The sequence below is a fragment of the Diabrotica virgifera genome, chromosome 6, assembly GCF_917563875.1.
Source record: "Diabrotica virgifera virgifera chromosome 6, PGI_DIABVI_V3a".
Taxonomy (NCBI): Eukaryota; Metazoa; Arthropoda; class Insecta; order Coleoptera; family Chrysomelidae; genus Diabrotica; species Diabrotica virgifera.
Window position 1 is genome coordinate 147,217,438 of NC_065448.1, and position 26,824 is coordinate 147,244,261.

The 26,824-nt window shown below is 34.7% G+C and overlaps 2 protein-coding genes across 2 annotated transcripts in view; both read left to right on the plus strand.

Annotated features, from left to right (window-relative positions):
• LOC126886935 (zinc finger protein OZF-like) overlaps positions 1-26,609 on the plus strand; it is a 42,537-nt gene extending 15,928 nt beyond the window's left edge. The window contains exon 2 of the mRNA XM_050654096.1: positions 24,133-26,609. Within this exon, the coding sequence (XP_050510053.1) occupies positions 24,133-25,607 (1,475 nt within the window). The 3' untranslated portion in view covers positions 25,608-26,609. The remainder of the gene's footprint in view (positions 1-24,132) is intronic.
• Positions 1,224-6,482, plus strand: LOC126886936 (uncharacterized). Its single transcript, XM_050654097.1, has 2 exons — positions 1,224-1,356; positions 5,100-6,482. Exon 2 carries the CDS (start codon positions 5,100-5,102, stop codon positions 5,697-5,699), a length of 600 nt encoding a protein of 199 aa, XP_050510054.1. The 5' UTR covers positions 1,224-1,356; the 3' UTR covers positions 5,700-6,482.
• Positions 26,610-26,824: the final 215 nt, after the last annotated feature.

The window sequence follows — 26,824 nt, forward strand, 5'->3', positions numbered from 1 at the left end:
CACGCACACTTTCTACAACACGTCATAGGGTGGGGCACGCAACCGTATAAATTTCAAAATCCACCTCAGGACGGTCTATTCCATAGTCTATTCCTTACTGTTAGTGTACTGTTGTGGTTCAACTAGTTTTGCAAGGTAAGTGTTCTCTTAATTATTTTTTGTTAAATATTTTTTATTTTTCTTGTTTGATTTTGAATAAAACTTAATGTTTTCTGTTCTGCTATTTATAAAATCTCTTCATTCCAGCTGAGATTTATTATTTCGACATTAAATAATTATCTAATTGTCAACATTTTGAATGACATTTATTTTTTATTTTCTCGTAATTATTCGTTGTTAAAATCTTTTCGGTTTTTCAAGTTTTTGGTTAGCTATTTATAAAATTCCTTCATTCCAGATGAGATTTATTATTTTAGCACCTGATTGTCTACAAGACCTCATGTCAGCATGACAATTATTTTTTATTTTCTCGTAATTATTATTTGTTAAATCTGTTCGGTTTTTTCAAGTTTTTGGTCAGCTATTTATAAAATTCCTTCATTTCAGATGAGATTTATTATTTTAGCACCTGATTGTCTACAAAAAAGACATGCTAGCATAACAATTATTTTTTTATTTTCTCGTAATTATTCGTTGTTAAATCTGTTCGGTTTTTTGGTCAGCTATTTATAAAATTCCTTTATTCCAGATGAGATTTATTATTTTAGCACCTGATTGTCTACAAGACCTCATGCCAGCATGACAATTATTCTTTTTTATTTTCTCGTAATTATTCTTTGTTAAATCTGTTCTGTTTTTCTTTGATTTTTTTAATTAATGTTTTCTACTCTGCTATTTATCCCTTTATTCCAGATGAGAGTTATTATTTCGACATCTGATTGTCTACAAACAAAAAAGACTTACTGTTAGCATGCTGAATGTCAATTATTCGTCATTCTTCGTAATTATTCTTTGTTAAATCTTTTCGGGTTTTGATTTTGAATACAACTCAATGTTTTTTGCTTGGTTATTTATATCACTCCTTCATTTCAGATGGATTTATCAAAAATTAATGCCTCATCTGTCGTAGCGAGGAAACCCGTGAAGAAACTCAAAGAATTACCGATCGACATTCCAGTACCCATTACGGGAGCCAAAATTGTGAAGACAAAGTTTGGGCAAGCTGTTCTGTTAGATTTGGGGGAAGAGGTGGTGTTTCTACCGCCTAGAGTCACAGATACCTACAGCCCCGTCATTGAGGAGTTTTCGAGCGGGAAGTATTCGATAGTTTATCACGGCCTGGTGGACTGCGGCCAACAGTACCAGCCCATGACATCATTTAAAATTATCTAAGCGAAAATACTGAGAGAAAGAGAGGTAAGCAATATGGATATTGTTAAACAATGTAAAAATTTACTGTTATTCATCAAAAGAATCAGAAAGATAGTTTTTGATAAATTCACAGCTAAAGACAAAGAAATTTGGGTGAAACGCTTAACGAAACAAATCAAAACTTGTAATAAAGTAATAAAAAAACGCACTTTGCCTATAGGTACAATTAGAAAACTGCAAACGCATGTAGGACATTTTAAACATTTTAAACAGATTATTTTCAATAGACATGTCGGTATGGGGCTAGACAACAAACTAAAACATAGAGTTAAATGGGAAAATGTAGTTTCCGCGTTTAAAAGTCGAATTAAAACTGGAGTTATAGTTAATTTATGGCATAAGGACTTAGCACATTTCCTAAATGATTGTTATATTATTTTTAAAAATAAAATCAGAAAAATTTTAAAAGCAGATAAAGTTGTTAAATTTAATGTTTGTTTTTGTGGAGAATTTATTAAAAAATCGGGGGAGGAGGAAATTGTAAATTTTAAATATTTTAATACAAAAAATGCTGTACTAGACGTATCTACCGATACAGAGCGGTGGTTTTTTGAGAATGTTAAAGATAAAATAAATCTTAAATTATCCGAGTTTCAGGAAAGGGACTCCGGTTTTGCATTAAATAGAATTGTATCTTTAGAAGTAAATATTAATCGATATGAAATTGGAAATGGTTCCTCGTATATTAAACTTCCTGAGAGTATTCAAAAAAAGCGTGCTTGTATTAATGTAAAAAATTCTGATCAAGCATGTTTTTATTGGGCAATAGTTAGTGCCCTCTATCCAGCTAAAGCACATAAAGAACTCCCATCCTCATACCCATGGTACAGTACAGTACTAAAAACAGAAGACCTAGAGGCACCAATGCCGTTACATCAAATTTCAAAATTTGAAAAATTAAATAATATATCAGTCAATGTATTTGCTTTAGAATTAATAGAAAATAATGAAAAGTCATTTTTCACAGTATATCCAGCTAGATTAACTAAAACAGTCGTTGCCAAACATGTAAATCTTCTTTTAATTCAGAATCACTATTTTCCTAAATTAAACGATTATGAAGCACCTCCAGTGGATAATGATAATTCAGAAATTAAGTACCACTACTGCCACATTACGGATATGTCTAAATTAGTTGCTGGTCAATTAAATAAAAGAAAGGCCAAATTATTTCTTTGCAATAGATGCTTAAATTATTTTTCAACTGAAGGGAAATTGTCGGAACATGAAAAAATGTGTGCAGATATGAATAATTGTAAAATGTCTTTTCCTAAATATGATGCTGTTAGTTTTAAAAATTATACTTATAAACAAACAACGCCATTTGTCATATATGCAGATTTTGAGTGCATGTTAGAAAAAGTTACAGACCTCCAAACATCCTGTTGTACTAAAAAATATCAAAAACATATTCCGTATAGTGCTGGATACTATGTAAAATGTAGCTATGATGAAAAGTTGTCTTTTTTTAAGAGTTATAGAGGCATTGACTGCATGGAGTGGTTTGCTAATGAATTACCAAATTTAGCTCAAAGTATTCATTCGAAAATTAAGAAAATTATACCAATGCAGGAAAACCCGAGTACCAGTAAAGCCACAAGGTGTCACATATGCGAAAAATGTTTTTCTCCTACAGATATCATTGTTAAAGACCACGACCATTTTACGGGGGAGTTCAGAAATTTCGCCCACCAAGCCTGTAATTTAAATTTCAAAAAATTGTTTGTCGTCCCAGTTATTTTTCACAATATGAGTGGCTACGACAGTCATTTTATAATTTCAGAGTTAAGCAAAAAAGGAGATATTAGTCTACTTCCAGTCAATAAAGAAAAATACATTTCATTTACACTTAACGATGCTGTTACTAATATAAAATTTCGATTTATTGATTCATTAAGATTTTTAGGAGCCTCTTTAGATGAATTGGTCTCAACATTAAATAAAAATGACTTTAAAATTTGCAAGCGAGAATTTAGCAGGTTAAGTGACGATGAATTTAAATTAATAACTAAAAAAGGGGTATTTTGCTATGATTTTATTGATTCTTGGGAAAAATTAAACATTACCGATTTACCTCCAATAGAGGCATTTTATAATAAGCTAAACGATACGAATCTTACAGATGAGAAGTATGCTCATGCTAAAATAGTTTGGGATACCTTTAACATTGAAAATTTAGGTCAATATTCAGATTTGTACTTAAAAACCGATATTGTGCTTTTAGCAGATGTTTTTGAAACTTTCCGCAAAAAATGTTTTATAACTTATGGGTTAGATCCAGCCTGGTACTACACAATGCCCGGTTATTCTTGGGATTGTATGTTGAAATACGTGGGGTGTAACCTCGAGTTATTGCGTGACGTTGACATGATACTATTTATGGAGAAAGCAATTCGTGGAGGAATTTCAGTATGTAGCGGTAGAATGTCGGAGGCCAATAATAAGTACATGTCTAATTATGACCCCGCACAGCCCTCAAAATACTTAATGTATTTTGATGTCAATAATTTATATGGGTGGGCTATGGGAGAACCCTTACCCTACGGAGGGTTCGAATGGATGGATGCCAAAGACATTGATGTTATGTCTGTACCTGATGACTCTCCCGTAGGGTACATGTTACAAGTTGACTTGGACTATCCTCGCCAATTACATGATCTGCACTCAGATTTTCCATTCGCTGCCGAACACCGCAAAGCTTTGGGTTCAAATCATACTAAACTAATGACAACACTTTATAATAAAAAAGAATATATCGTTCATTATAGAAATTTAAAACAAATGCTGGCTAATGGGTTAGTTTTAAAAAAGATTCATAAAATTTTGAAATTTAAGCAGTCTGCGTGGCTGCGACCCTACATAGAATTAAATACTCGACTTAGAGCTGCAGCTACGAACGATTTTGGAAGAAATTTATACAAATTGGCCAATAATAGTGTATTTGGAAAGACTATGGAGAATATAAGGAAACATAGAATAGTAAAACTAGTCAGATCATGGAATGGGCGATATGGTGCTAAAAATTTAATTTCTAGTGCCAGGTTTCATAGCAGAAAGATATTTAATGAAAATTTAGTAGCTATAGAACTGATTAAATCAGATCTAGTTTTTAATAAACCCTTATACATTGGCATGACTGTTTTAGATATATCAAAATTATGTATGTACCAATTTCATTACGACTATATGCTTCCAAAATTGGGCGCAGATAAATGTAATTTAATGTATATGGATACCGATAGCTTTATTTATGAACTGTACTGTCATGATGCATATGAGGAAGTAATAAAACAAGATCTATCAAAATTTGATACATCCGATTACGCTGTAGATAATATCTATAATATTCCTCGCGTAAATAAAAAAGTTTTAGGAGTAATGAAAGATGAAAATAAAGGAGAAATTATGACAAAATTTGTGGGATTACGATCAAAAATGTATACTTTTAAAGTTCAATCTGGTCGAATCACTAAAAAAGCAAAAGGGACTAAATATAATATAGTAAAAAATGTTATAAAATTCGATGATTATGTAAACTGTTTAAATGATTTTAAGGAACAAACTGCTACTCAACACTCCATTCGGTCATATAGCCATAACGTCTATAGTATAGAACAAACAAAAATTGCGCTAAGTCCTTATGACGATAAAAGATATTTAATTCCAAATAGTTTTAGAACCCTACCATTGGGACATTACAGTATTTTAGAATAGATTTTTTTTTGTAGATGAATGTTCCATCATTGACCGACCTGTCTATCAAAAAAATCTGTGAAACAACAGTATCAGCATCATATTTCATCGAGCAGTCCCCCTTGCCGTGGACATTAACAAAAATAATATTAAAAAAATTTCCTTTATATAAATGGGAAACGATGATAAGCAGTGCTAAAAATGATCCTATTCCTTCATATAAAGGAATAGAATTTATTGCTTGCTCTAAACACATACCGTCACATTTAAGAAATGTCGTATTAGGAAAGTCAGATTGGGGGAGTATATTTGAAGATGAACACTCCAGTTATTGTGTATGGGCTAATGGATATTATCTTAAGCAGCATCGCCTAAACGTATGTAAATCATGTTTTTTTGCATTCAAAAATGCTCATGAGACCTTAAATAAATTTTTACTGGTGCGTTACGACCATACTCACGAAGTTTATGATGCTGATGATATCGTTGAATGCGTATATCAGCAACCATATTATTGGTGCAATAGTTGCTTTACTCAAGTTTTATTCGATTTAAAAGATTACGAGTCTTGCGTTAATGCATTACATGAAATGCCTAGAAATAACAGGTTTGATGATTCTGAACCAGAAGTCTGAAGTAGGCAGTAATATTGATTCTTTTTTAAGGAACAAACTGCTACTCAACACTCCATTCGGTCATATAGCCATAACGTCTATAGTATAGAACAAACAAAAATTGCGCTAAGTCCTTATGACGATAAAAGATATTTAATTCCAAATAGTTTTAGAACCCTACCATTGGGACATTACAGTATTTTAGAATAGATTTTTATTGCAGAAGAACGTTGAAATGTCTCACAGATGTGTTACACCAGACCTATGGACTCCCGCTAATCTGCAACAAATAGCAGCCAATAAAATTTATTGGGATGTAGTTGATGCTAATACAAAGACATTTACGCTTCCAAGTGGAGAGCAACATCCTCTCCCTCAAGATGTGATTGGTATTGAACGATGGTACAGCAAGCAAGGATGTACCGCGAATTTTAAGATTCCCAAGCAAATACGATTCAGTTTAAACGTAAATTGTATAAGAGAATTAAAACTACAAATTGTGAAGAACTGTGAAAAAGTGATGTCATGCGGGTGTCGAAGATGCGGGGCTCCCTATGGATTCCCCCCAATTTACAAAAAATAGCGAATACAATCCTAAGTAAATTGTCTAAGAGAATTAAAACTACAAATTGCAAATATTTAAAAATTGATTTTTGAGACGAATTATGTTCATAAGCTACTATCTCTCTTTTGTACTAAACGCATAACAATATCCACTTGCTATCTCTCTCTTTCTTGTATATATATTGTAAAATAGTGTGTAATATATATATATTATGGTAAAATAAAAACTCTAAATTGGTATTTTTTTTTTATTTATTCAAATCATTAATTACCCTAATTTTATAAAAATAAATGAACTCCCTAAGAGCATTGTTTGTCATATCATCTGACATTATAGAACAAAAAGCATACAATATTTGCAAGGGGTTTAAACTATCTGCAGCATTTTTACAAAAATCTAAAACATTATAATAATATTCACAAAAGTTCAAATTTTCTAACAACTGCATACGAGGCGATAGCACACTAGTGTTAAGTTCAACAATTTGCTTCACTTCTTCTTCATCCATATAGTACTCCACACCATGCTTCTTAACAATAATGAATTTACAATCATCGTAAACTATCGGGGTAACAGTGCAGTATTCTTCGCATGGAAAAGTTGGGTGCATGAGGTCATCAGTTGATTGGAAAAAATCAATTAGTTGTTGTGTAATGATTGAAATAAAGGAATACCATTCGTATGCGCTGAGTGATATTCTGGTTGGTTTATATTGCTGAGATAAAATCACTGCAGGCGAAAATGATCTTGCAGGGCTTATACCACATTGTACTTCATAGCCCGATAACGTGTATTTTGTTGCAAGCAGGTAGAAAACTTCTGATTTGGCGGCAGCCTCATAATTTTCCAAAGCTCTATCTAATTCTTGATTATAGTCTTCGTTGCTAGGCATATCGATGCTAAATTCACAACCACCTGAGGAATACCCACTATCTTGAGAGCCACCTGAAGAATACCCACTATCTTGAGAGCTCATGTTCACTTGTACTGACATTGATACTGAAGCATGAGTTCTTTTATATTCCCCTACTCCTTGTGGTAAAAACAACCTCTTTGCAAAAAATGTATTGCTACGCGGCGGATTAAAAGATAGATCCTCCTAAACTACGTCATTAACGTTAATCCAGCTGTTATGTTTGCTGTCCATACCGAGCCATTTCACATACATCTTATTGCCTTTTCGTCTAAGTACTTTTTCAACCAAGTAAATGTCAGGGTTTAATGTTTTCTGTAATTCTTCTTCGTAAAACCCCCCGCTAATCGGTATACCGTGCATGTCTTCAAGCAAATACGTTATAGGATTTGTTATCTTAACTTTTACAATTTTAAATAATTCCGTCGTCCAATTGGGCGTGTAGGCCTTTTCAAATAAATGTTTTGTCTTTGAGACACGCACAATGTCACCAATTTTATATTTTCTTGGACCAGCAATTTTTAAATGACTATAACTCTTGTTTAAAATAGCTTTTTCGTTGGATTTGTTGACCTGAGATGGTTTGTATCCCGTTTTACTGTGCCTTGTATTGTTGTATTCCTCGGTAATTACAGGTAGAGCTTCTAACCATTTGTATGATCCATGTAAACTGAAATACTTGTACAACTTTGCTTTTAACGTTCTAATGACTCTTTCACAAATGGCGGCTTTTTTAATCGTGTAGGTGCTGTAATGATTAATTTCGTGTTTTTTCATTAAATTTTGAAATTTTCTGTTATAAAATTCTGTTCCCTGATCGGATTGGAGGTTCTTCGGAAGTCGTCGAGTATGGGCGAGAATATCCGAAAATGCTTGAGTAATTTCCTCGCCAGTCTTGGTCTTTAGAGGGCGTGTCCACACATATTTTGAAAAACAATCAATTACGACTAGTATTAGTTTAAAATTTTTATTTTGGTGTGCGTAAGGACGCATTTCGGCCAAATCCATTTGCCACAAGTCATCGATTCCTTTGATTATTGTTCGTCGACGAGGATAGATTTTTCGTGCTGGTTTATGCAATTCGTTCACCACCTGTTCCTTTTCTGTAGACATTTTCTTATTAACGACCAGCATCTACATCTACAACATGTGTGCGCAATAGATCAATATTACGTACTATATCCTGTAATGTTTGCTCCACTTGTTTTAACCTCTGTTCCATCTTCATATCGTGCATCGTATGGTTTGCAAATGTTTCTGCAGCTTCTTTTATGCTTTTATCCGCATCCTTTTTTAGTGTATTCACATCATCTTTGATTATTTTTTTCAATTTTTGCTCGAGAAGTGGAACTGTGGTTTTATGAAGCTCTTCTCTTACTTGATTTAGTTCGATCGCTAAATGTGGAACTGTGGTTTTATGAATTTCTTTTTGTACTTCGTTTAGTCCGACGGCTAAATCCTGTATATCATTAGTTTTTTGTTGCAACAACTTATTTATATTGTTCTCCGTATCCTTTTTTAGTGTATTCATAGCATCTGCGATTATTTTTTGTAGCTTTTGCTCGAGCAGTGGAACTTCTTTTCTTACTTCGTTTAGTCCGATTGTTAAATCTTTTATATTAATAGATTTTTGATCTAATATCGCATCATGGGCTTTAATTATTGGAAAGTATACGCTACGCATCTCATTTATTAGATTATCAACGTATTTTTTCGTTGCAGCATCACTATATTCTGATGGGTCCTTAACATTACAAATTTTCACATTTTCGGCATTAATGTTTCCGGCAGGAGTATGTGGAAATGTAACTCGTACTGCCTTTTGGGTGATACTGTTACGAGAGTGATGACCGAATTTGTCGACACTCATAATGGAAATGATGCCATCATTCTCAGTTACTCTATTATATTGGCTTCTTTTAGTTCATTGATGATAGCCACGATTTCGTTGTCGTGAGATGTGTTGCCGGCGTCTTTCGAAGCCACCAAGAGTTTAAGACGATCAACTAACTCATTGACGTCATCCCAATAAATATACTCTAAGGGTGCAGCGTTGTATGTTAAACGAGAGTCATCCAACCCCGTTCCTTTGACCGTAGATGAAGATGCTGACCGAGCTGTTTTCGTTCTGTGGTCGAGTTCTTTTTGTGATCGAGTTGCATGCTTTTTCATTGTTGCATCAGATGGTTTGAATAGAGGTTTAATAATAGAATGATATTTTTCTCCGCTGGAACCTTTAAGGCGTCCTAAGGTATCCAGATGAATCTCTGTGTTAATCAGCAGTGTTTTATACTTTTGTAAATCCTCATCATTATACTGTTCTGGGTTTGGGTTGGCATAAAATAAAAGGTGATATAGGCCTGGCGTACCACTTAACCTACGTTCTTCAAAATCCCGTTCTCGAATTATTACTATGTCTCCATTGTCTTTGTCAAAGTTTATTCGACGTTTTCCCAATATCCAGCCACTAATACTATCGTAGAATGGACCATAGTTTTTATCGATTTTATCGTCTTTTATCAAATATTCTTTTATGTACTTGTGACTTATTGGAGGATAGTGGTCGATATATTCGTCTGTGGCGTCCATCGGAATCTCGTTAGAACCGGAGATTGGCTCTTGAATGTTTTCATCAGGTGCCTCGGGTGCATCAAGAAATACATCCTCATCCTCCTCCTTTTTCACCTCTTCTTTTTTAACATGTCCAAACTTGTTAGTGATAGTATGATGTAACGTTTTTGATGATTGAGCAATATCCTTGAGAGGCTTCGAGATTGGTTTAAAAAGTTTATTTAGTGACTCATCTTGCTCTGTTCTACCTAACTTCAATGCCAAATATTTTTTGCGAATTGATCTAGCCAATTCGGTAACTTTCTTCTTGCGAAGGGCAATGGCGACCGTATCATCTGGCATTTTGCTGGCGACTAAACAAACACCTTACAATTTTATATATTTATCAAATCCTTTGCGATATCGTCCATTGTTGAGAGCAAAATCTTTCATAATTACCACAGTACCATACCTATCTCTCCAACATTCTGAACACATTTTTTTAAATTCATCAAATGACATGTCTGGCGATACGTGTTCATCAAATATATGTTTCAAATTTATCTCGTCTTGCTTGAACAGCACAATCATGTTACAATTGTCTCTTATTAGCTGCTTAGGTATTTTTGAATATGTTTGACATAAGTAAGCCGCATCGATATCTTTATGTCTGCACATGGAATAATACTCACGAATCTTGTGTTGGCCATCACATGCGACATCGTCAAATAAAAACACAGAGTTTGGTTGAGCTTTGTTGGGATCAATAATTTCTTCATTGTCTTTAAATGGAAAATACCCTACACCTTTGACTTGCGCTAATGCATCTCGCAATAGTTGGTATTTCGGTTGAAAGAGGGATTTTGAATAAACATAGACATTTTTAAACTTGACGCCATTTGGACTAAATAAAAGTGATAGCATGGCGTTAGTTTTTCCACATCCACTTGGACCACAAATAATGGCTCTGAATGAGTTTGGTAATAATTTTCCATGTTTACTGTTGGTTGCTTTCTGTACAATATCTAGATTATCAATTGGTAACGTCTGCTCTTGTTGAATGACTCTCATCGTGTGTTAAACGTAGTAAAAATATGAACAATATATTACCAATGTCACCAAATGCATGACCATCAGTCCAATGTTGGTGTTCAAAGGGGAAGGTCTTTTGAACTCTCTAATTAATAAACTTCCAGTTGAGCTTCATATTCCTGGTTATCAGTATTGTGGACCTGGAACAAAACTAAAAAAACGTCTTGCACGCGGAGATCCGGGAATTAATCCTTTAGACGCAGCTTGTAAACAACACGATATCGCTTATTCGCATCATACATCTCTCGAAGAACGTCACAAGGCCGATAAAGAATTGGAAGATAGGGCTTGGGAGCGATTCAAGTCTAAGGACGCTAGCTTTGGCGAAAAAAGTGCTGCTTTACTTGTAACCGGTGGAATGAAAACGAAAAGAAAGTTGGGAATGGGATGTCCTCGTCGTCGTGGAAGAAAGGGACGTTATTCTTTCAATCGGGATGTGGTACCTAAAATTGCAAAGTCCATGAAGAGAGGAGCATCGTTAAGAGATACTGCTTTGACAGCTGTACGAATAGCAAAATCGGTAATTAAAAAACTTGGTGGACGAAAAACAGTTGATCTTCCACGAGTGTTGCCACTAAAATCTGGAGGTTTCCTACCCCTCATACCCCTATTTGCAGGTCTTTCTGCATTGGGGGCTTTAGCCGGTGGTGCAGCAGGGGTGGCGAAGACTGTGGTTGACGCAAAGAACGCCCAAAAGAAATTGGAAGAGGATATGCGCCATAATAAGGCGATGGAACACATCGGCTCAGGTCTGTACTTGCGTAAGAAACCAAGAGGCGGATTCGGTTTGTATCTGAAAAAAAACTTCCAATAAAGCTACCCAATCGTCCGCTGTACGACTTAGAGATTGCGCATTACGCGAAAACACTTAAAATCCCACATTTTCGAGGTGTTTTCATGAATGACACTCTGCCTAGACACGGTCCTCGAAAACGTGAATGCGCAATAGTTAATCTAGATGCATCATCACACAGCGGAACACATTGGGTAGCATATAGAAAGATAAACAACGACGTAGAGTATTTCGATTCATTTGGTAATTTGAAGCCGACCAAAGAACTTGTTAAATATCTAGGTACACATACAAAAATTTTCTATAATAACCATCAGTATCAAACCTACAATCAAATCATTTGTGGACATTTATGCCTAAAGTTTTTATATAATGGAGCATATTAAAGGCATGGAACTGCTTCTGGACCATATGTTTCACAAAAAACGTTTTGAAGGATTCAGTGAAGAAGAACTAAAATTAATACCGCTAGATTATATTATACGAACTGTAGAACCTATAGAATTGTTATATATATGGCATAAATTGCCTGGGGAATATCGACAAGAATTTAACCTGCAGATACTACTTCCCTGCTTCGTGCATTACAACAGACCTGATTGGAGGACTCATTGTGATGGCCCACCCGGTTCTCAAGCATCTTGTCATTTATGTAAACTTGCTTTAGAACAAATAAAAAAAATGTGAATAAATTTGTTTTTTTACTGTATATAAACCTATTAATCTCTTGACCTGAATCAGTCATCATGTCGCAGTTGTTGAGAGTAAACAGCACGAATAACATATTCTCGTTTCAACCTCCCACACCGATCGTATTAGATCCGAAAAAAGATTACGAAATAGCTCTTCGATTTTTCCATTCTTACAACAGTATACCAAACATCGAAAATTGCAAGTTTTATTACTACGATGTCAATAACCGAGTGCAACATTTTGATTTCCCCGATGGATGTTATGAAATTATCGATATTGAGGAATACATACAAAAGAAATTGGGGGCTGCCAATACATCTAAACCTGACATGATATTTAGTCTAAAACCTAACCACAATACGTTGCAGTGCGAAATCTTCAGTCAATTTAAAATTTCATTTCAACCAAATGACAGTCTTGGTACAATATTAGGGTTTTCTCCCGTAATACTAAATCCTAGACAGACACATTCTTCAGATCTACCTGTTAGGATTATTAAAGTATCTAGCATACGCTTTGAATGCAACATTAGTACCGGAGCCTTTGACGGTAACAGACCTGCTCACACGCTCTACGAATTTGTCATACAATCAAATCCTGGGTACGCAATTGACGAAACCCCTCACAATTTGTTGTATTTACCTGTTGTGCCACAGCGTGAAATTACCAATATCACTGTGTTGGCTGTCGATCAAGAAGGACGACCTGTGAACTTTAGAGGAGAAGAGAGCACATTGGTGCTGGAACTTAGATCAAAAAGCAGATGGGATTAGTAATAGAACAATCTACCCAGAGAACGCCATTAGTTGTGCAACCATCTCAGCAGCAATATCTTAAACAATCTACCTACAGAACACCATTAGTTGTGCAACCATCTAAGCAGCAACATCTTACGTCCGCAAACAAATTGTTTTTACAAACGTTGGGTTTTAAACTGAAAAAATGACTACAATGTATGGAAAGAGAGCGCGTTCAAACAACATCACAATGCCTCCAATATTTGATATTTATCGTAAGCCAATATTTGATGAATCGATTCGAAAGGCTGAATACCGAACTTATGCACCATTCATCAAATCATTCAACTGCAATGATATTGTCGAATTTAGCATTAATCAAGTTGACTCGTTTTTTGCAATGAGCGAAACCTTGTTATGCATTAAAGGATCACTCGAAATAACTGGAAATGGTGGCGTCAAACTAGCAAATAATGTGGGTGCCTTCCTTTTCGATTCGTGTACGTACAGCGAAAGCGCAAGGGAGATGGAAACAGTGCGGGATCCTGGCATCGTAAGTGCTGTACGTGCCATGACATGTTATACGCAAGAAGATTCTAATTATATGGTTATGGCTGGATGGAATTACCCTAAGGATCCAATTCTAAACGCTGCAGATCATTCATTCAGCATACAGATGCCTCTTAAGCATGTTTTCAACATTTTTAATGATTATCCATTGATTACGTGTGGTCGTCAAACAATAAGACTAGTTCGAGCTCGAAATGATAACGATTGCATAGTTATTACAGAAAAACAAAACGCTGACAAAACTACAACTGTTACAACCGCTAAGATTAACATTACCAATATTGAGCTTAGAGTGAAGCACATATTCCCCAATGATGATATTAAATTGGAACTCATGAAATCTATTCAACAAGATCAACCTATAGTTATTCCGTTTAGAAAGTGGGAATTACATGAATTACCTGCTATTACGAGAGGTGCCAGGCGTGAAGTTTGGGCTGTTAAAACTAGCACATCAGTTGAAAGACCTCGTTATGTTATTGTTTTCTTTCAAACCAACAAACGCGACAAGATTACAGCTGATCCTACTTTATTTGACAATGTCAACATCCAAAGTATTAGATTATCGTTAAATGGAGAATACTGGCCAAACGAGAGAATGCAATTGGATTTTAGCAAAACCGATTACAATGAAGCCTATTTTAACTATACCGAATTTTATCCTAGCTACATACATTCCCAACAAAAACGACCTCTACTCGATTTCTCAGCTTTTAAGAATCGTGCATTGTTCGTTATCGATTGTTCGAAACAAGAAGAAAGCATGAAAGCATCCACCGTTGACGTAAAACTCGATATTGAAGCGAATAACGGTTTTCCCGACAATACCAAGGCCTATTGTATTATTATTCACGACTGTGTAATGGAGTACTTCCCTCTCACCGAAATTGTAAAAAGTCTAAATTAGATGCATGAGGTGCCAGTAGTACACGAGCAATCATCATGAGAATAGCATTCGTAGATATTCAGGGATTCGTTGTGGATGGGTGGTTTGTTCCTAAAGAACTTTCCATTGAAATAGGTTATAAACGAAGTCATTACATCTTTTTGCCTCCGAAACCATTCAATGCGCTAAGTAATGTGGATAAGAAGACCGCATCATACGTGGAGAAGAATCTGCTAGGCATCCGGTACTCTGATGGAGAAGTTGAACTATCTGAAATAAATAAGATACTGCAAACCGAGTTGTTATATACAGCTGACTGTATCTACGTTCGAGGGAAACAAAAAGCAGAATATTTGGATAAGAAACGCCACGTTTTTGGAATTTTTCCTCATATTATTGATGTTTGCAAGTTCGATGGTACGCCTCGTGCTGCTGGAAATCTTGGTTTTACTGCAAACCCCCCATGTCATGCCGCTGGATTATTTTCATGTGCAGAAACAAATGTGAATCGCCTGCGTGACTGGTTTGTCAATAAAATAATGCCAATGTAATTTTTCTGTGTACAAAATAAATATTTTTTAAAGTTATGGGTTTTTTATTTAAACGCCTTATTTATTGATCAAGTCTTATATTACATGATGATTCAACCATGACAATAAGGCCTACGCGACATTTCACGAGCCCACGTGACGTTTTGACGTGACGTTTTTACGTGCTTTGACGTGACGTTTTACGTGACGTGCTTTGACGTGACGTTTTACGTGACGTGCTTTGACGTGACGTTTTCACGTGCTTTGACGTGACGTTTTACGTGACGTGCTTTGACGTGACGTTTTCACGTGACATTTCACAAGCCTACGTGACGTTTTGATGTGACGTTTTTACGTGACGCGTTGACGTGCTGTGTTCCTTTTAAGTTCTTTTAATAAAAAAATTGCATTATGTTGTTGTTTTATTTAAATTCCAAAATTACCGCGCGCTTCGTATCTACGAGATCCGCGAAAAACTTAAGGTACCGACCGCGCATCTGCTTCGCGTTCCGCGAAAAATTAAGGTACCGATCGCACATCTGGTATCGCGCACCGCTGCGCCGCTGTGTTCCTTTTAAGTTCTTTTAAAAAATTGCATTATGTTGTTGTTTTATTTAAATTCCAAAATTACCGCGCGCTTCGTATCTACGAGATCCGCGACAAAGGTACCGACCGCGCATCTGCTTCGCGTTCCGCGAAAAATTAAGGTACCGATCGCACATCTGGTATCGCGCACCGATCGATCAGCGCTAGAACGCCGGAACGCGCCCCATCGGACGTCGTCACATCGGAAAGCGCCCTTTTGACACTATGCCGCCATGTTTTTTTGTATTCGTTATCTCCCGCCCATTCCAACGAGCCGTCGTACGTTTAAATCGGACCAATAGCAGCAGAGATACCATGTTTCTCTCTCTAACACACATACTTTCCTATATCAGCTGTGACATCACATACCTCTCTCTCTAACACACAGAATTCCCTATATCTGTAGTGACACCCGTTTAGATCATCTACTCGGCTTCTAACAGTACTGATCATTACCTTTCTAACGCATGTCTAATTTTGAAAATCGGTTATACCATTCAAAAGTTATAGAGCTTAGAAATGTGACTTAATTTTTATTTAAAAAAGGGAAAATGTTTGTGGATATAAAATATATGTATGTGTGTTTGAAAGTTAAACCGATTTGATATTTTTCCTCTGTGTTTGAAGAGGGGGTCATGGTCGATTTAGAACCGGTGTAGTTTGTGACTTTTGACCACCCATAAGCCAGCTATAGGACTTGGTAGGTACAAAACGGCATATGTTTTGGGGGTATATATATTCGGATCAAGAAGAGCCAGGAGAACCGCAAATACATAAAATTAATAGTGTTGACTTAAGCTTTCAAATGGTGTCTAAGCCGTCAGAATCAGACATACACACGGCTCAGTATAGCCGAAAAACTGAAAAACTAAACTTTGAAAATTTTGGTTTTTCGACAATTACTCAACATTTCAACCTACAAATTGCGCCAATAACTTAGCGTTTATAGAAGTACACCAGACGAATTTAACGGTGTATACCTCATATCCCGGAAAATTTGAATTTTTTAGGTTATAGGCTTCATAAGTATGATAAAATCTATTTCCTGTGGGAAAAACGGTTTCTCAAGTTCAATAATTCCTGTAGTAGCTTCAATTTTCATACTTGACCTTAGATCCATCAGATACTACTGGTCAATACGTTTCAAACTCATGTTTACTGATCAAAATCGGTTAAGCCGTTTAGAAGTTTTTAAGCTAGAAAAGTATAATCCAATTTACGATTATTCCCGAAATGGTTTATGTAGTTGTAGTGGTTACGACGCTAAATTTGATCTGGCAACGGGCATCTCAATTTTTTTTCAATCTATTTCGAATAAAAAAAAATCTAGTGTACATTCGATGGACACTAGATCATTTGGGAGATAATGCAACAAAGGTGACCATTTATAAAGCTTGACGTGTAATAGAGGAACATTGCATTCAACTTCATACATTTAATTTATAAATAACTTTGAAAAACTCCTGATACAAGAATAAAAAACCGCTAAACGCCGTAAAAATGAGTGGCGCATAAAATATTCCAGCTACAAAAGATCTGATATGAATATTACGTGGCGCGAAAATGGATTTTCATTTGATGCAAAACAAAATTCTAGTTTTATTTTAAAAGATTTTTCCATAATATTTGCTAAATTTGAAGTAAACGCGCCACAAAAGAGTAACTTTGATACAGTTTGAATTTTGAAACTCTTTTGTGGCGCGTTTACTTCAAATTTAGCAAATATTATGGAAAAATCTTTTAAAATAAAACTAGAATTTTGTTTTGCATCAAATGAAAATCCATTTTCGCGCCACGTAATATTCATATCAGATCTTTTGTAGCTGGAATATTTTATGCGCCACTCATTTTTACGGCGTTTAGCGGTTTTTTATTCTTGTCTTATTTATACGGCGTATTGGATAAATAAATAATAGATTACATTTATGTGATATTGAATGTGTTTAATTTCCCTGTCTTATCCTGGAAGGAGTAAGCAACTAGAGATACTAGAAGCCACGAATTAAAGGTATTGCATCGAATACAAAATTAGCCCTGAGAATAAAGTTTATTAGAAATTTAATTTGAATTTGGTTTTGTTTATATAGGCAGAAATTAAATTAATTAAGTAATTAATTAAATTAAGAATTTGCTAATCAATCTAATAACAGAGATAAAGTAGAGCATAACAATATTTTCAATGCAAAATATTTTCAGCACTAAAAAATTTTAAAAACTAGTTTTAAAGAAAATTGTAAAAATTGGAAAATTATAAATTCGTGTTGAATCTGAATTTTCGTTGTTTTTGTTATTGTAATATGTTTTAAGAAAACAAATTGTTGAGTGTTTCATCCTTCAGGCTGGCTCTTTTTTTGTACAGAAATTTGCTGACGTTGAAAATGCCCGTTCGCTTTCTATTGATGTAGGTCATATACATTTTAATGCAGTGAGTAATTTTTTAAATGCCCGGTCAGCTCATTGAGTTGTTGTGCAGCGCAAGCTCTTGTTTAATGACATTTTCAAGATCATGTTCATCAACATTTGAATTCTTTTGAGACGCATAGCTGTGACAGACTCAATTGCAGACGATAACTTTTTTTTTCAAATCATCAGTATTGGTATCCGATGAAACTGATGAATCCGTATCACCTTGATGATCGGTTGTTTCAGTAGATTTATCTTGACCCTGAGAAACCAAAATTTTATCATATCAGTAGCTAATCGATTTATTGTTCTTTTATTAGATAGTGGCAAATATCTGTTTTCAGTCAAGTCCTTGTTTTGAAGATACCTCACCAATGTAATCAAATCAAAAGTCAAAGGTGTCATCCTAATAAAAATATTTAAAAATAATTTTAAAATATATTTAATTGAAAACTTATTGGACCATTTTCCTGGTAACACCCCCATGACTTCTAAAAATTGCAAGCCAGATGGATGCTGAATCGAAGAAGACAAGAGGGAATTCTAAAATTTGCAATTCACGACCCCGTCTGTTCAGCGTGGTAAATTGCAACGGAACATGGACCTATGTTACTCAAAGGAGTAATACTAATATAAAATAAAAATGTATACCATTTTTATTCAGTTGCAATGCGAAGCCAAAAATATCTTAATTTTCACTTAGTTCAGAGGGCGCAAACCAGCACTCTTATCGACGATTTCGCCTCTAAGAGTCGAAAATGAAAGACAGTGGTTTAAAATATATGTAATTGAAAAAGAAATATTTTAAGGGGAATAATTTAAAATGGTTATTAAGCAGACAGAGATAATAATTGTATCATGATCATTTATTCATTGTGAGTTAGTAATATGTATCTCTGCTGATAATTTAAAATATATTAAAAAATCTCGGGAAATCTGTAAGAATTCCCGGGAATCGGGATTACTATTTTTTACTTTGTCCCGGGAATATCCCGGGAATGGGGCTCTATTCCCGTTTCTGTTCTCGTTCCCGTTCCCGGTCAATTGTGCAGCTACCTTAAGAGATATTCTATATTGGCAATTGCAGAGCTGCAGTTCCACTGTAAAATGTTAAGTTCGTTTATGGCTGAGAAGACGACGAAGTAGTTGGTCTATTGTGCATGTTTAATAATTGTTTACTAATTAATATTTGTTGTAAGTCTTGTTTTGTAATGTTGGAATTATTAATTTCCCTAAAATTTTTAAAAAGTTCCGTAACAATAGTAAAAATTTGAATTTAAATTATTTTTACATGAAGAACTATTTAGAATTGGAAAATTTGTTCCTGATTGTCTAGAGTTAAATGTGAATTCTGGATCTGACTCTGTTAAGACAGGACTATTTGGTCTCTGCCTTTTGCTACCTTTAGAAGTTTTGACGACGGTATATTTATCATGATTACTATTGGCTGAAAAAGTGAATGGACGGGTAACAGAAGAATTATTTAAATTTTGGTTAAAAAGAGGGTAATTAGAAGAAGGCAAAATTGGTTGATGAGAATCTTTAATGTTATTTGATGCTACGTCTGCAAAGATTTGGTGGGAATTTGTTTGTTGGCATCATGATAATTGATATGTATGCTATTAGTCATGCATTCTTTTAATTTGTGCCTTTTAAATTGTGGACATGATTTAAGATTTGTTGTGAAGTGGTCTCCCATACAACTAAAACATTTTTGGGTTAATGTTTTTCCTGACACTCTTTTGTATTATAGTCTTTCTGACAATTGTTACATCGGGGATTACTTCTACATTGCTTTCCCTGATGCCCATTTCGCAAACAGTTAAAACAAAGTAGGACCTTTTGTTGATATGGTTCAATTTCTTTTAACACCTTATTTATGGTAACGTATTTAGGTAGTACATGTGTTTTAAAACTTACTACACACGATTTAGTAGGAACATAATTTATTTTACCATCGGTAACCGTTTTTCTATTTATTCTAGTAACGTTTACTACCTAAAAATTAGAATTCATTTCGTATTTTTTTATTTTATTTTTAAAATATTCATCGGAGAATTCCTGTGAGACATCCTGTATAACACCCTGTCTAATAATAATAAATTTAAGATTTTAAATTTTAAATGATAATATGTAATTTAATAAAAATATATTTTATTAGAACTAATTTAACAATAAGGTAATTTTAGCGTTTTTATAATCCGTAAATTTGATTCTTACCATTGAGAACAATAGAAGTATGAAAGTATTGAGAAGAAGACTAAGAACGAGGACAAGGCAGATAATAAAGATTAAAGATAGAAATATTAATATTAAAGATAGAAATATTACAACCAACAGAAAGGAAACTCATAAAATAGTTGAAGACTTCTACAAATTGCTGTACACAAGCCAACACAAAGTAAGTAGCAAAGAAGATCAAGTACCAGAAATATTAACAAGGAAAAAGGGCATTGTCAACCAAGGATCAGAACTGCTACCGGAAATCACAATAGACGAAATAAAACTAGCCCTAAGAAAAGCTAAGAATAACAAATTTGCAGGCGAAGATTGTGTAGTTACTGATGCAATCAAAATCGGAGGCACTTGTCTTCTTAAGAAAATAAAAAACCTTTTTAACATGTGCCTTTTGGATAGTAATATACCCGACAAATGGCACAATGCTGAAGTAATTATATTGTACAAAAAAGGAGATCCCCATGAATTAGAAAACGACAAACCTATAAGCCTCTTAGTCACTTATACGAACTCCTTATAAGAATAGTAACTGGCTAATTAACTAATTAATCGTCTTGAGAAAAAACTTGATTTCTACTAGCCAATGGAGCAAGCGGGATTTCGTACCGGATTTGGAACAAATGATCACCTACAGAGCATTAAAACGGTAATAGAAAAGACTATCGAATGCAATTGACCACTCGTTTTGGCTTTTGTAGATTTCCATAAAACCTTTGACACAGTAGAATTTGATAAAATTGTGGAAGCACTACAAGCATGCCGCATTGGCTACCGATACACAAGGTTAATTTACAATACATACAAAAATGCAACTATGTCGGTGAAACTACATAAAAACACGGACCATATCCCAATCAGCAGAGGAGTCCGACAGGGCGATACCTTATCGCCTAAACTGTTTACCGCAGTACTAGAATATGCTTGTAAAAAACTTAACTGGGAAGAGCGAGGCCTGCATACTGACGGTAGAAGATTAACAAATTTGAAATTTGCAGACGACATAGTTTTATTCTCTGACAACCTCAAGGAGATATGTACAATGCTACATGAACTTCAGTTAGTGTGTGTCAATGTAGGTCTTAAAATAAACATCTCCAAAACAAAATTCGTGACAAACCTAGTACCTAGCAGAAATATCAATATTGGAGACAACGAAGTAGAGCTAGTGGAAAAATACATATACCTTGGTCACGAAATAAAGATCACAAGAGACAACCAAACATGCGAACTACGAAGAAGAATAAACCTAGTATGGGCAGCCTATGGAAAACTCAAAGACATCTTTAAAAGTGATATAACAATTTCTTTAAAACGTAAAACATTTGACCAATGTGTGTTGCCTGTGAATACTTATGATGTCGAAACTTTGACATTGACAGCTACAACTTCTAAAATGTTGTAAATAGCTCAGAGGAAAATCTAAAGGTCAATGCTGAGTATATCGCTTCGTGACCGAGTTAGAAATGAAGACTTAAGACGAAGAACAGGAGTTATCGATGTAATCTCCCGAATTGCCACCCTGAAATGTAACTGGGCCGGACACGTAGCCCGAATCAGTGATGGAAGGTGGACGAAGAGATTATTTGAGTGGAGGCCGAGATTAGACAAAAGGAATAGAGGAAGACCCCCTACTCGTTGGACTGACGATCTCAAGAAAATGTCAAGAAATTGGATGCAAAGTGCTCAAAAAATAATACATTGGGCAAAATGAGGGAGGCCTATGTCCAGCAGTGGACGCGAAGGGCTTGATGATGATGATGAAATTTGATTCTTAATCTATGTCTTCCAATTGTATCGATATGTCACCTATTTTTAATGCATTAAGTTTACCTTTAAAATCGCTATCATTATTTTCAACATATAGATGAAACGGCCCACGATCATTTATGGTATACTTAAAAATTTCTTTTTGTTTGTTTAAATCTTTAGATTTAATAGGATCGGAAGTACTTACAGTTTGAGTTCAGCCTTACTAAAACCTCTAAAATTGCTGGAGGATTACATTTTAACATCTGAACTACTAAGGATACTATTGGGAGGTGCATCAAGTTCAGGTGGGGTTTCTCCCGTGCCCACACGCATTTAATTAAAAAATGGAAACAAGAACGCGAGTTCTAAATCTGTGTATTACTTTAATAATTATCAATACTTATTATTCGTATTAATAAAGCGTTTAGATTACTATTCAGCACCGACTATTGACACATCCGACTAGCACGAGAACTAAACCTAGAATGATGAACAGACAAAAAACACAACACATATTAAAAATGTGTATAATCAATGACATACATGTGCACATTGGTGAAGGCATCATGTGGCTCCCATGTATGCCATCCGCACGGAACGTGGTAATTTCTTCATCCCTCTTGTTTTGTTTAAATGCCACACATTTTAAGAGTCTCTGTTGAACTCTCTCAATAGCTTGAATATAGGTGATATCGCAGAAACAGACGAGCCACTCTGCAGCTCTACTGAGTGGAGCCACAAAGTGGCTTAGGCAGGCGATTTTGTAGCGCCAATTATTTTGTAATGGACTCCACAGCAGTGAGGATCGGCGAGAGTGGCTGTTTAATGGCACGTTTAATTGAGGCCATGAGAGCCAGAATGCCATAACTGATTATAACATTACTTTACATAATCAAAGAAAATGATCAGAAGCTATCAATGTCCGATTGTTTTAGTAATTTATGTTGACCAATAATGATTCTTGGTCAACATAAAACTACTAAAACAATCGGATATTGTTAGCTTCCGATCATGTTCTTTGATTATGTAAAGTAATTTACATAAGAATTTACGGCTAATCATCGGAAGCTACTTTGTGGCGCCACAGAGTAGTGCTGCCGAGTGGTTCGTCTGTTTCTGGCGTTATAGTGAGGAGAGCAAATACATGAACAGTAATCGACCAATCGACGTGGGCCTCACAAGTAAACAATACAATATTTTTATGGATGGAATATTTAGAAACTCTTTAGCACAACGTTTGATAAACCCTAAAAGTTGAAGTGATTTTGAGACAACAGATGAGATATGGGGGGCGTAGATAAGCTGGAATCGAGCACAACACCTAGGTCTTTTATCTGAGATACATAGTCTAAAGGCAACTATTAATAGTATAGATATGATTTGTAGGAGTTAGTTATAAAGGGGTCTACAGAAAACAGGCAAAGCACCCATTGTTATTGTGCGAACGACTACTCGAATTTTTGATTGGAGAGCTGGGCGTAGATACGTTTAGGGGTTAGGGGATTAGGAGTACTAACTACTGAAAATAATAAAGATACTTACAGATGTGCTTACTAAAAATGTACAGGGGAAGTTCCCGATAATATTTGTTCGGCGCCTTTTTCAGGAACTTCTGGAAAATTCAAATAGTGGATTATTTTTCTTGCCTTGGGGTTTAGTTTGACTAAAAACTTTCAAATGGTTAATAGTTTTCAATGGGATATCCAATCTACGGAAAAGTAAAACACTTGCTATTCAGTGTGTTTATTCATATTTAATTTAGTTATAAACCAAAAAGAACAGAGTCGTCTCTAGGGGTTGCTGTTAATATTCGATTTTTAAAATTTAAAGATTGAAATTTTAAAAAACATTATGTAATGGAAGATATGGAGATGGAGATTAATACTTAATGAATAGAAATTTCTGTAACTAAAATTTTAGTTAATAAACTCGTCACTAATTCTAGTCAATGAAATGCTCGTTGTAATAGGAAGGGCATGTCAAAAAATTTTGATTATTCCCTATTATTTTTTCAAATCTAGAATATGGCAACAAGGGGAAAATTAAGTGCAACCTTTATTGTTTGACTTTTCCTATACACTTTAATTTTATTATTGCATTCATTTTCCCTTTTACTCAAATATTTATATTATAGTTGGTTTGTATTTTAGGTTATCTCCAAGATGAAAACAAAATGGAAATTGTGGAGAAACTCATCGAAGATTCATCTTTCGAAGAAAATGACATGAGTCAACACTCTGAAGAAAAAACATTAAATACAAATATGAAAGTTGTGACCAGAAAAAGACCATATAGATGTGAAATTTGTTTTAAGGCGTTTTCTCGAAAACATGTTTTGACAATACATATGAGAGTACACACTGGGGTAAAACCATACAAGTGTGAAATTTGTTTGAAGCAGTTTAGGCAAGCAGGTCACTTGAATTGTCATATCAGATTGCACACTGGAGAAATGCCCTACAAGTGTGAAATTTGTTTTAAGCAATTTAGTCATGTAAATTCCTCTAAAACACATATAAGAGTGCACACTGGGGAAAAACCTTATAAGTGTGAAACTTGTTTAAAACAGTGTCTCACTGCAAGTGATTTGAAAAAACATTTGAGAACACATACTGGAGAAAAACCATACAATTGTGATATTTGTTTTAAGCAGTTTTCTCGAATAGATATTTTGAAAAATCATTTAAGGATACACACTGGGGACAATCCTCATCAGTGTACAATTTGCTTTAAGCAATTTAGTCAAGCAGTTAATTTGAAAGGACATTTGAGAGTGCACACTGGGGAAAAACCGTATAAGTGTGAGATTTGTTTAAAGCAATTTAGTCATGCAAGTTCCTTGAAAACTCATTCGATAGTGCACACTGGGGAAAAACCTTACAGGTGTGAAATTTGTCTGAAGCCGTTTATTGCTGCAAGTGATTTGACAAAACATTTGAGAACTCATACTGGTGAAAAACCTTACAAGTGTGAGATTTGTTCTAAGCAGTTTATTCAAAAAGTTCAATTAACTTGTCACGTGAAAGTTCACACAGGAGAAAAACCTCACAAGTGTGAAATTTGTTTTAAGAAATTTAGTCAAGCAGGTCATTTGAAAGATCATTTAATGACACACACTGGAGAGAAACCTCATAAGTGTAAAATTTGTTTCAAACACTTTAGTCGAGCAGGTCATTTGAAAGAGCATTTGAGAACACACACTGGAGAAAAACCTTACAAGTGTGAAATGTGTTTTAATCAGTTTAGTCATGCAAGTTATTTGAAAACTCATCTGATAGTACACACTGGAAAAAATCCTCACCAGTGTGAAATTTGTTTAAAACAGTGCATTAGTGCAAGTGCTTTGAAAAAACATTTGAGAATTCATACTGGAGAAAAACCTTACAAGTGCGAGATTTGTTTTAAAGAGTTTGCTCAAAAAGCTCAATTAACTGCTCACATAAAAGTTCACACCGGTGAAAAATCTTACAAGTGTGAAATTTGTTTTAAGCAATTTAGTCATAGAAGTTCCTTGAAAACTCACTTGAGAGTGCACACTGGGGAAAAACCTTACAAGTGTGAAATCTGTTTTAGGCAGTTTTCTGTGAAAAGTAACTTGAAATCACATTTGAGATTGCACACATGAAAAATTTCTTTTTACAAGAAGGCAAAACTGGATTAAAATGGAGACAACACCTAAAGAACAATGTAGGTGTAGTAATGTTATAATTGCAATACAATAAGTTACTTGGATCAAACATTTTTTGCTTGTGACAAATATGTGACACAAAGAAATCTAATGAATATTCAGCTATTACAAGAAAACGTTTATCCCCCGTATAATCTTATACACTTAGTAGCTTTGAACAAACCGTAAATGTTTAGGATTCTTCTAGATAATGTTAAGTTGTGTAAATTGAAACTGTAGATTAGGTCTAGCTTTGCCACCTTGGTCAGCTTGGCCACCTTGGTCTTTTCTCCCTGGTAACAGTGCCCCTTATCCCTACTTAGGTTGTGGTTAGTCACCCTGAACGACGCCTGAGTGCGAAAAGTTTTTTTCCGTCTCTACCCTTGATTGTTCGATTAGATTCTTGGTAGTCTTGGTGTATGGTAGGTTCAGTTGGGCGTTAATTTTAAGAAATATTGATGGATAGCTGAGTACAACTCTTAAGGGCCATAAAAGAAGAAAAAATGTTATATTATAAACCAGATTTTACTTTTATGTGCCCTTATTCTTGAATCGAGAGGAGATTTTACTCCCCACTAAGCTAACTCGATTTTCTACACCTTCATAATTTCTCTCATTTTAAAAAGCTGTATTCTTGAATAGGGGGAGCAGAAAGCGGGGATAGAAACTGAGAACAATGTTGACGGGTTTTTGTTGAAAATTTCAACCAGTCACAAAAGTTAATTTTTGGCAAATGACATGATACCAGAGAACTACGAACACATGGAGTCAACCTGATCTTCATTTGTTATTCGTTTACATTCTTTTTCAACAAACAGTTGTAGTTGAAACGTGATTAAAAGTTGACAAAATTAATCTAACTAGGATTTTTATTTTCAATTCTTTAACTAACTATATTTATCACATTTTAACCTTGTTCATTTATATAATTTTATAATTGTAATAAATAATTTATTGAGATTCGTTTTGCCTTATTATTAAATATCTCTTTCCACTTCCACTTCACAGGGTAGTTAGTTTAAGAGCAAAAAACATAAATTGAATATTAGGAAATTTAATTTAGTTAGGTAATCCACAGATTTGTTAAAAGAGTAAATTAACTGGCGCCCCTTTTGGTTTGTTCAGGATCTCTATCTGCTTTTATTTATTTGATTTTCAGTTTTATTCCTTTTTTC